The following is a 12,339-nucleotide window of genomic DNA, read 5'->3' on the forward strand; positions in this document are numbered from 1 at the left end:
CACCCTTTTCATCCAGGACATCAGTACCACAAGAGCTGCATTGTCATTAAGGGCAGCATCAGTGTGTCATCTTGAAACACATGCTCTTCTGACATGCCACGTCACAAAAGCTACATCAAAGTGACGTTAGTCTCCTGTGACACTCATCACTGTCACGAAACAATATATCCCAACAGCTGTAGTAAAGTGGTCATTTGAGCTAGTTGGTACATTACTGATATTAAACAGTGCACAAAAAGTCGGCGGAAGAGAAAAGCTCAAATGACCACTTTACTACAGCTTATTTCTTGTGCAACGGGCCCTTCTTCTGTCTACAGCGCTCTTTCGTTCTACTGTCCTTTTCTCTTCCGCCGACTTTTCGTGCGCTGTTTAATATCAATAATATCCCAACAGCTATGGATGGTCGTGGCCCTGGCAGACGGATGTAGAAGTGCTAGCAAAGAAGACGAGCAGACTCAAGAATCACTCTTTCCGAGGTACTTGCAACCCATGACTGCTGGAAACTGCCAAGGATCGCATACAAAAGTGTGACGTAACCAAGCGGAACTTGTGGACGAGTAAAGAAAATAACGACCTCGGTATTGACAGAACCACATACACACTGCCTCCCTTCTACTCATCAGGGAGGCGTGATCCCTAAAAAAAAGTGCTTGAGTACAAATGTAGAACCTGGAACTCGCTGCCTGAAGAAATAATCGACACAACACCTGCCACCTTGTTCTTCAACAATGTGTTAAATAATGCTTTATAAAATTGATGCTATTGTTTTCCACATTCGAGCAGCTGTGCACCCATCTTGCATTCCCAGACTTTTGTTCTTTTTTGCGTTCTCACTTCTCAAGGATTTGCATTTTATATTTTTCTCAAATGTATTTGTACCCCTCCCTTGCAATATTGCCTCCTTTAAAAACCACCAAAAATAAAATTTTACGTTTTTTTAAATAGTTTGATTGGGACACACATATCAAGAAATAAATTTTACGGGAAAAGATTTATTTTAAATTTTGCTCGCAGAGTCTATGACGTCACGGAATGGTCATACGCTTTTTCCACCTCAGTGAGATGGTCATACACTCTCTCCACCTAGATCGGCTTGGCCTGGAATGGCCAAGCCGATCCACCTCTCCTCCACGCGCACGAAATGCAGACAGAAAACAAGTGGAAAAGAGGTGACTACCAAATAAATTGTGTCTCGCGCCATCAATACTGCTCAAAAAAATGTTTTTTTTTCGCGTAAACTTTATTTTTTGACACACGTATCCCAACGACTCTGTTTTAAAAAGAACATCTTTTCTTCTCAGTGGCTCTTTAAGGTGATGTGACGTATTGTGAATAAATGAATAAATCAATATAATGCAGTAAACAAGTCGTATATGCACATTTGAGGCACTATGCACTGCTACGCTCCAGAGAAATGTCACTGCAGCCCCACTGTTGGGCAAAGAGCTGCCAGTTGACAGCAGCTTTCAATGGTAACTCTAGTCGCAGAGGATGCACTTTCTGTTGACCTTCTTGCTACAACAGTTTGTAAGCAGACCAAATATTGCCAGAGCCTCCTCCTAATGCCGCACATAAACCTAAAAGAGCCTTTCACTGTAGTCAATGGCACACACGCAGACCTCGGCAAAACAGACACGACACCACGAGACATTAATGGCATTGCACAAGGCAGACCAAATATTTCGATAGCCCAAAGGGAGCTCTTGGGCGACTCTTAGCACCATGGCATCCAACTGGGAGTGATGAATGTTTGAGGAGACAGAGATCCCAGGAAGCGTTTCGTGAATGCGGTCTTGTGCCGTGGCCAAATGTCCCTATAGCTCAGGGTCACTACTTTTCCCCCATTCTTAACTCGCATCCATTTCTCCACATCCTTTCTTTCTCCATTATATTTTCCCTATTGTCTATCCGGAGATGAGTCACACCCAAAAACAGACTAACCTCACACCGCATAGGCATCTCGAAGGCAGTTCGTTAGCAGAACCAAAGGAGGCACAAGGGTGTAATGGATAAGCATGAAGAAATAAAAAGAACAAGGATACCATAAAGTAGAGGACAGAGGTTATTCTTACAAGGGTGCAGAACCAGTTTTCCTGAAAACAGAAAAGGGAAAGGAGAAAGAGGAAACGGGTACTTTCATTCATTCACTTACTTTGAGAGCCCCCCAGTCAGTCTATATTAAACTTTATCATACACCCCTTTGCTTTGGGGAATCGGGGAGCACGCACATTTAACAGCCACTCTCTATTAATACGCCATTATTTTATGCAAGATAGTTTCACCAACACTTAACAAGATGCATGTTCCCGGTTCACCGACGAGTCTTCCTTTGGCAAGCAAATGGGCTGTCATTAGCACACTGCATAGCTTACTGCTAATTAATGAACCACAATAATAAGGACACCTTAAACGGCATACCATTGGACCTGATCTCCAATCTCTAAAAGGAATGCCAAGAATAAAGTTTCGAGAAATGTTACAAAATATTGAGTGTAGAAAATGTCAAAAGCCGACACTGGAGGCTGTGGAGCTTCCCTTTTCCAAAAGATGTAGCCAAGTAGAGACAAAACCATGCCAAGTTGAATCCAAAAACTCATGAACTAACAATAAAGAGAAAAAAACACTGGCAAGCTGACAAACTCCACAATACCTCAGCAATGCAATGGCTATGAACCAGAGTGTAAGCAATTTGAGGTCATAGAAAGCAATACTGAGTGTAATAGGAGACTTTTGAAGAAAAAAACAATGGTAGCTGTATCAAACAACCCTCCTTATCTTTGAAATGATCATGCCACTGAAAGTCTGCATTGATTTCCACGATACATAACTGAATGGAACAGCCTGCTGCAAGGTGTTTTTGAATGTAATATCCTTGCAGGTTATGAGTCCAAACAGAAAAAGTTGGCTGAACAAAATATCATTTGAATAGTTCCTCGTTTGTTATTTGTTGTTTTTATTCAAGGTCATCCATGTTCGTATGCCAACATATTTTGTGTGTTATAATGGCTTGTGGATGTGTATATACAGAATGTGTATATGCTAGCCAAAAACCCACCCCCGTAACGGCCAGTAGGCCCTTACAAATAAATAAAATAAGGCGTGTCTGAACCCAAAACATTAATTATGGCAATTAAAGGGCGCTTGACAGGCCGAAAATATAATTAATTATTTTAGCTTAAAGCGCTAGAATGTGATGTCAGGACACCATCCAGTCACTTATGCGCTGCACAGTCACAGTTTACCGAGAAAAACAAAGTTGAACCGAAACCAGGGAAGTAGTGTGAAGGTAAGCGACAAGAAAGAAGTGGCGACGCCGAAAGATGGAACAACAGGTGGTATTGTGAAGTCTGCAGTTCTTCTCGAATGTGCATCCCATATCACTCATACATAACAGAATAATGAAGCCCAGCAAGGATTAAAGTTACCATACGAAACAAGTGAAGGCCGTTGCGAATGGAGTGTCGACGTGTAGTAAACATAAGCGCTTCGTGACATGCGTGGTATCCAAGCTCTCTCCGGCCGTCGCATCTATTGCATGATTGGGAAAAATCTCTCAAGTCGCTGCCAAGCCGTGGCAATGGTTGCCAAACCAGAGCGTGGCCCTTGCCGACTTTAAGTTAAACACCCTTTGGGGGCCATTTAATGCCCGTTCGGCTGCTAGCCAGCACGGCTGGTGGTCAAAAAGGGCAACTCTGAGCAGGCCATGCCGACGTTACTCGATCAATGTCAGTTGACAAGGTTCCTGAACGCCTGGTGCATTTTCGTGGCACGATCCACTCAGCAGCACTTGCTACGCTATCGGCTTAAAGCCCCTCTATCCTGGGAAAAGTGACGCCATTCATTGTAGTAGAAATGCTCGAGGCACGTGCCACGCGCCACTTCTGGGAAGAACATGGCGTCTGAAATCTAGCTGAGTGCTGCGCTGTGCCGCCATGATCTTCCCAAGGGCTGCACGTTGCACGTGCCTCATGCATCGACGCACCTTGCCCTACTTTTGAAACATGAAGGCGCTTTATATCGGCTCGCCCGTTTGGACAGGAAAGGCGGTGGAACGTTGGGTGCAGATTGCCTGCACTAGAAAGTGATCCTCTTGTGGCTCTTACGGTGAACATAAAGTTTGCGCAAAAACAGTGTTGGGTCTAAGAATGTTGGACCATGCCACCAACTGATTGGGCACGAGCGGTAGGTCACAGTTTGGCAGAGCTTTCCGACGTTCAAGCTCAGTTCCGATGATTGCTGCTGCAGTTTGCCAAATGATTAAAAAAAATATTTGGACAAGATGGTGCTACCTGTTGAATCAAACTTAATTGATTGTCCGGTCAGCCCGGTATGTATGCTTCTTTTGCAGGGGTTGTGGTGATGTCAGAAACCCGAGCTCTGATTGGTTGATAGCGGGCAGACCTCAAGGCTGCCTTGAAGTCTGCCCACTATCCTCAATCACAGCCAATCAGAGCTCGGCATTCTGATGTCTCCATAACCCCTCCATAGGAACTCGTGCTCTGCTTTGATCTATTCCAACTGCTTCACCAACAAAGAGAGAGGGTACTCAACCTTTTTCACCTATTATAATCAAAATACCTCAAAAATTGTTGGTGCGGGAAGGGTAAACAATGACAAGGTACGCGTTTTTCGAGGATGAGCGTGCAAGCTTCCTTGAAAGCCAGACTCGTGTGGCTGAACGGGCACCGACATGTTTGTTATCAGGACACACAAGCAGAAGTGACAAATCAGACAGCAGACACGACATAGTCACGTCGGAAACAACATCTCTCTCATGCCCAGAAACCGCAAACCGCGAAGAGTTAAGTCACTTGGCAGTTATCATTATAAGAGATCTGATTTAACTCAGAAAATAATACAATAAAAAGACTTGGGATTTGTTGGATAAAAAAAAAAAAAAAAACGCACAACCCAAATCTTATTGACGAAATGTCACGACTTAACAGCTTGGGTTCTTTCTCCTCGCACACTTGAACGCAGCGACATCCCCGACTTGCACGAGCTAACCAAGCGCAACACCAAACGTAAAGTGCAACTGGCCTTTTCATTTTTTTTTTTTCGAACAGAAAAACAGTACAACAGGCAAAGATGTACTATGTGGAGCGAGCCCAAGGGAAACGAAATGCCAGAGGCCGGAACGCGCACCGTAGCAACGCTCTATCAAGGGCTAAACAACGAAGTGCAAAATCGAATCGCGGCGGCCTGATTTAGAACAAAGAACATCGAACGAAACAAACACAAACGAGACGTTAACTCAATGAACGGATAGAACGACCACCAGTCAAGAGTCAGTGCAATTTTAACAAAAACAAACAAACAAAAAAATAAGAAAAATGAAGGATCAGCGCGACGCAGAAAATGCGATGATACCGCGGCGGCGTCTTGGGCCGCTTTGAGAAGGAGTTTTAGCCGAGAAGCCGCCAAGGATGGGTGTCGATCCTTGGGGGGGGGGCATGCCACCCCCACCCTCGATCACGCCCGAGGAAAAAAAAAAAAATACTCCGGCTAGGCACACGAGCACGACCGCACACGCTCGCGCGCTCATAGGCGGGGTCAGCGACGAGGGGCAGGTCATCCGACCGCCATCTTGGTCCAGCCCGAAATCTTGCAGACGAGCGGTCGTCTGCTTTCACTCACCTGTGAGTTATTGGCGGGCACGACGTATTCCGATTCCTGACTCCGGTCGGCGCCTGTGCTCATCCTGAGCCGGGTTCACGTGAATCTTACGCCGAGCCCCGAAGGGACTCGGGCTCGTTGGGCCAACGCGATGGGTTGCCATCCATATGGGACACGCAATTTTCATAGGGGCAAAGCGCGGCGCGGCCTCCCGTGCCGCCTGCCTCTGCGGAAGCGTTCGGGCGTGAACCGGCCGCCTCGCGCAAGTAGTTCATTCCAAACTCACCCTATTGAACTCACTATCGTACAAGAATCAAACTAATATTTTACCGTGATCTTTAAAAAACAAATTTACGGATAATTCCGGGTGTTTTAGGTAATGCGAGTGAGTGTTTTGTCGGAGGATTGGGGTAGACCGGCAGGGTCGCGTTGCACGGCGGAAGGATACGAAATGCTGAGCGGGCGTAAGGCGTGTTCAATATGGCGGTGCTGGTTGCTTGGTAGGCGTTCCTCACAGGCGGGACTGATGGGACAATGGGACAGCTCGGGTAGTTTGAACAACACCCACCCGTAAGAGAAATCGCGTCCCCTCGGTGTTGGTGGATTTCGGGGGTGGCGCGGGAGCGTGCGCTGGGGAGGAAATAAAAATACCGAGTAGTACAAACATTCCGGGGTGGTTGGCGGCACGAAAATTGAGCCCGCTGTTGCCGCCACGCGCCACACGTTGGAGAAAGCAATAAAAATGATACCGGATTTTGTTTTCTTTCTCTCTAACGCGCAGTGTTTGCAATCGTATGTAGCGTATATATATCTATGCGCTCGCTCAATGTTTACCAGTCGACGAACCCAGTCAAGTGTCGGGAACAATAGAACCAGACCCGACCCTGGCGACTGGCGCAGCATTGTTTTGTCGGACCGTTCTCGCCGATCGTTTACAGTTTTATGCAAAGCGGTTAATAAAGATAAGAAACAGCAGCTGGTCGACAGGACGAACTTCACAGGCTTCCGAAATCAGCTGCCCAAAGCGCCGTTGCGCAAGCACCGCACTAGTCCGACGGCTTCGATCTGCGTTTTCTACGACTTACAAACACCACTTATGTTCTTTTTTTTTTTGAAGCCTTTATATGACATAGAGATCGTTAGACACGTGCGAGTTGCAACTGTAAGCGACCTAGAAAGCTCTACAGTTCCACACTACCAACGAGCAGCCTATGACGACGACAAATGCTTAAATAAAGAACAAACAAACAAAAATCATGAACAAGGGGTGAGTTTGCGAGCGCGTGCTCGGCGCTCGCAACATCTGCTCGCAAAATATGGGTGGCCAAATAATGGCAGGGCGGGCGCCAGCAGCGCCGCAGCGCTGTCTACCCCGCCCTTGGGGACCGACCGAACCCTCGTCCGCCGTAGCGCAAACGCGCAAACACACAAAACGCACTGCCGCCTGCCTACGGTTTCGTTCTCTCTCCTTCGAATTTCGCTGTGCGTGTTATTTGGTTGTTTCGCCTTCTTTGTACCTTTCTTTCTGTCGATGTCTGGGAGACAGCGGGCTAGCAGGCAATGTGGCTGGCCACTTTGACTGCTACGAACGGGAGCAGAATAATTTTCTCCCATCGTTTTTTTTTTGTTTTTGTTTTTGCTTACATGCAATTAGGTTATTTATGATTGCGCCAAAGTGGAGTACTGGCACTGCACGTGAAACAACGTACACTGCGCGACACTGTTAACTTAAAAACAACTTTTGTTTTGTTTTGTTTTACGTCGAAATGGTATTGGCGAGCATCAAAATTTACCAAAAGTCCTACAACGTCGTTCAGAGCTCCATTTTCTGCTTGTGAAAAAGCGAAGACCGTAGCACTTTATTTCCTCGAAGTGTGTGCGCGTGTTTTTTGCGTAGATATACTTCTCTTTGTTTCACATTGTTGCGCGATGAGCAGTAAGTGAGAGTATTTCAGAAGGGAAAGCAAAATAAGTGTTTGGAGGCCATTGGCCTCGTCGGTGAACAGTAGTGATGAAAAGAAAGAAAGAGCAAATAAAACGACGAAAACAAGAACCTAGAAGAGACGGCGGCGTCTAGGCTACCAAAACACTAACTGATATATATATATATATATATATAGATATATATATAGATATATATATATATATATATATATATATATATATATATATATATATATATATATATATATATATATATATACATATATATATTTGCACCCTAGCATTTATATGTTTTTCACATCGCTTGCTAGATAGTATAATCGGCCGCCGTGCAGGAGCTGATTGCAGACGACAAAGGACCGCAGCAAGCAGACGGTACCCCCACACGCTTCCGGTTTATCTGTACGGCTACTTAGACGGCTACTCGGACCCTTTGCCAGCTCGCTCTTGGGAGTCTATTGACACCGCCGTAGGGGGGCGGTAGGAAAGAAGGTTAACGCCCCCGGGTCGTCCGGGCGGTTGAGCCAGAGACACTCTCCCTCTTACGCCAACCCAACGCCCATCCTTCTTATTTTTCTTATTTTTCTTTTTTCTTTTTTTAATGGTCTTTTTGGGCGAGTAGCGGGCCAAAAATACCACTGCCAACAAAAACAAACAAAAGCGCGGGAAGCGCGGGGGGCAGTTAGAGGGAAACACCCCGTCCCCCACCCACTTGCGCACGTGCATTCCGCCCTCCTCTTCCCACGTGCGTTTTGTTGTGTGTGCTTATAAGCGGCGCGCCTTGCGGTTTCGCCGGTTACTGTGAACCGCGCGCTCAGCCCTGCCCTGGGCCACCTGGGCCGGCTGCTCCGTACGATTTACAATGCGTGCCTAATATAATAATAAGAACAAGAAAATTCCATTATAGTCAGCGTTTACATAAAGTGGGGAAAAAAGTTTACCGGAGCAGTACGACCGCTCCTCCCCATGAGCATAAATGGAAATGGCTACACACCACGGTTGTGAAATTAACCGAATAACCACCGATTACTCGATTAATCCGTCCACTTCCAACTAATAATTTAAGCAATCAATCGGTCAAAAGGTGACCCCTGTACGAGATTAGACGGTAATTATTTAAGGAAAGTTCCGCTACAGAACCGCCTGAGGGGGATCAAGAGCTCCTTCGTGATTTCATGACAGCACGACAGCATGACAGGATGATTTCTTAACTTACTGTCTTAACATTCAGCGAAATAAAATATAAGTTTTGCTTTATAATTGTCTTTATGAAATACTTGAGCGTGTTAGTGATCTAAATTGACCTAAACCAAAGAAACACACAAGAGGACGAAATAGACGACACAGCCTTCGTGTCGTCTGTTTCGTCTTCTTGTGTGTTTATTTCGTTTAAGTCAAAATAATTGTCTTGTTTGACAATGTACGTTATTATCAGCCTGCCATTCTTTGTATTTTTCCTCAAAAGATCAGTGGCTGACAACTTTTGCAACAAAAACAAATCAAAAAAAAAAAAAAAAACACACACAAGCGTGTTGTCTAAAAGCAATATTATACTGTCAGCTCAGGTTCCTACTAGAGAGTGCTCTTATGATGTTTTATTCCGTTTTCTATCTTGCTATTGTGCACGGTTAAAAGTAGGGATGCAACGAACCTCCCAAAGTTCGAGATCGAAAGGTTTACAGATTTTCAAACCTCGCTAACGTTTCTGACAGGCCGAGGTTGAAGATGTCGAATTTTGTTATACATTATTCGAAAAATTCGAACATTTAAAATTTATTTAAGATCCAAGTTGGAAAAATTGAATATTCGAAGTTTATCGAGGTACAAGTTCGAAAGTTTTGATTTTAAAGGAGCTGTACAACGATTTTAACGTTGAAAGAATTGGCATCTTCTGCTTTTGATATTGTTCACCTTGTCACAAATGACAGAAGACACACCTCCTTTCATCGAAATGTTGCGATTCCGCCGCGTAATAGCGAGGCAAAACTTAGAATATTCCCCGGCCTGCAGCCGCGAGCGGCGGCCATGAGAAACACGCGGTGTGACGTCAATGGGGAATCTTCGAGAAAGATAGCAAGTTGTACGAATGCCTGCTCGATAAAAGGTGACTTTTCTATAAATCTTGTCGTTCCAACATATATATAAATGCGTCAAAAACCTGGTATCATCGACAAAACTTTCATTATACGGAGTTTTAGTGGCGCCATCTATCCTAGGTCCACAAAACCGTCGAACGGCCGCCAGAAGCCGGAGGGGGAGGGGGACAGCGCCGGACGGGGATGGCCGGACCCGGATGAGACTTTCCTCCTTTCACCATATTGTTCGCGCGGCGCCCGCCAGCACGTGGTCACGCGGTCGCGAGCGGATGAGTTCTCGCTGCTCACTGATGGCTCTAAAGAGAGAACTTTTCCGGAAGCCCGTGCATACCCCATCAACGTCACTGCGCACGTGACCCGGAAGACGACGTACGAGTTGAGAGGCGGCAAAAACCTGGATATTTTTCATTTTTTAAAATAAAAACTAGGGTATCCAGGCAAAATATGTTTTCTGTAGTTCACTTCAGAAGTGTCAGGCATCAACTTCCACAATAATTTAAGCGAATCCCAGAAATTGTTGCACAGCTCTTTAAGTTCCAGGTCTGAATTTCGCGGATGGAAATCAGGCTCCGCAGATTCAAACTAAGTATTCATAAATTCATAAAAAAAAAAGAAGAGATTGCGAAATGTGTTACAAATTTTACTAAAAACGTTGCCCATTTCTTTTCCGCCGTGAATATTCTCCTTCCTTCTCAGGGCTATGCTAATGACGGTATACCTGCATTACTCTTTATTTGTCGCAACTTATGAAACAAGGGTTGAACTGGGTGAACGGTTCATCGAAAAGCCCTGAGGCAATCAGGTGAACGTACTTCCTGATTACTTGCGAACTAGAAGCAATCTGATCAAACGTCCTAAATGCAATGCTGGCATAAGACAACTAAATATGCAGGACAGCGTATGCACACAAAGATATTCAGTCTTCCGATAATATTTTAGTTGCTCTGAGCGGTTATTTTCGGCGGGATGACCCGTGGTATGGAGAAAACACTGAACACAGGCACAGCACCCGACACAAGTAAGGGTTGAGGAAGAGTAGTAAGTTGGGCGAGTTGGTAAACGTTGAACATGGTTAAAATCGCGCACAAAGAGACAAGGACAAACGAGGAAGGAACACAGAACACAGACAGGCGCGCACTCACAACTCTAGTATATTAAGTGAAGAAGAGAAAGATGAAGCACTATTTTTTACAGGGGACAACGTCACCAGGGGGAAACAGATCATCCGCAGTCAAATGATCGCAAGAAGGCAACTTCTTTTTCACTCAAAGCAACCGACGGCTGGCTAACGCAGCGATCGCTCAGGCTCAAGATGGTGAACGCCTCGAGCACCTCGCGCGTTTGTTTTTCTTTGAAGCGGCCAATGATTGATGTTTTTTCTAAAGATGGTGTGCACATACAGGTTTTACAGTGCACCGAAAGGTGACCTCCTACATTAGATGTTAAAGAAAGTTTATGCTCTCGTAGCCGGTCATTCAGACACCGTCCCGTCTGACCAACATAGCATCTTCCACATGAAAGAGGGATGCTATAAACAACGCCCGATGAACAGGGAACAAATGGCCGCACATGTTTCTTGTGGCACGTGTTTTTGGATAAGGCGGAAAAATTATCCAAAAACACGTGCCACAAGAAACATGTGCGGCCATTTGTTCCCTCTTCATCGGGCGTTGTTTATAGCATCCCTCTTTCATGTGGAAGATGCTATGTTGGTCAGACGGGACGGTGTCTGAATGACCGGCTACGAGAGCATAAACTTTCCTTAACATCTAATGTAGGAGGTCACCTTTCGGTGCACTGTAAAACCTGTATGTGCACACCATCTTTAGAAAAAACATCAATCATTGGCCGCTTCAAAGAAAAACAAACGCGCGAGGTGCTCGAGGCGTTCACCATCTTGAGCCTGAGCGATCGCTGCGTTAGCCAGCCGTCGGTTGCTTTGAGTGAAAAAGAAGTTGCCTTCTTGCGATCATTTGACTGCGGATGATCTGTTTCCCCCTGGTGACGTTGTCCCCTGTAAAAAATAGTGCTTCATCTTTCTCTTCTTCACTTAATATACTAGAGTTGTGAGTGCGCGCCTGTCTGTGTTCTGTGTTCCTTCCTCGTTTGTCCTTGTCTCTTTGTGCGCGATTTTAACCATGTTCAACGTTTACCAACTCGCCCAACTTACTACTCTTCTACAGTTTATTTCTTCTGCATCGGGCTCTTCTTCTGTCATCTGTTCTCTTTCCTTCACTAACCCTATTCTTCTGGTCAATCTGGCAGCCCAAAGTGCGTGCAGCGCCCGGGTAGCATCGTACCACATCAAACAAGGTACCTGTCCAACTGAACTTCTTAGTTTAAGTGGCTCTCTTACACCTTCGGTGGGCCACTCAAGACGGGTTTGCAGAATTTTACGGTCTGAGTACTGGCGTCAGGCCCGGTTCTTCAAGGACTGCCTCTGGGTTGCCTGTGGTGTCAAGGGGGGCAACCTTGAGAAACAATGTAGTCTGTTTTCAGAAATGAGCAAGACATTGGGTGACGTCACCGAGTTTTTGTGGCAGAGAGTTCGGCAAAACCTGCCCAAAAAGCAAAAAGCTGCCACAGCGTCTGGGCGATTCACCAACCTTGGAGATATTGAGGTTCCCCCGAAACTTCAAAAAACCCTTGGTCTTGGCCCCAAGTTTAGCGTTCAACCGGACCT

The 12,339-nt window shown here is 45.6% G+C and overlaps 1 protein-coding gene across 1 annotated transcript in view; it reads right to left on the reverse strand.

Annotated features, from left to right (window-relative positions):
* The window catches only part of LOC121835125 (transcription factor Sp4-like), a 35,470-nt gene extending 28,459 nt beyond the window's left edge, over window positions 1-7,011 (reverse strand). The window contains exon 1 of the mRNA XM_042289089.1: window positions 5,638-7,011. Within this exon, the coding sequence (XP_042145023.1) occupies window positions 5,638-5,700 (63 nt within the window). The 5' untranslated portion in view covers window positions 5,701-7,011. The remainder of the gene's footprint in view (window positions 1-5,637) is intronic.
* Window positions 7,012-12,339: the final 5,328 nt, after the last annotated feature.

This window comes from Ixodes scapularis, unplaced genomic scaffold, assembly GCF_016920785.2.
Source record: "Ixodes scapularis isolate PalLabHiFi unplaced genomic scaffold, ASM1692078v2 PGA_scaffold11__112_contigs__length_91849675, whole genome shotgun sequence".
Taxonomy (NCBI): Eukaryota; Metazoa; Arthropoda; class Arachnida; order Ixodida; family Ixodidae; genus Ixodes; species Ixodes scapularis.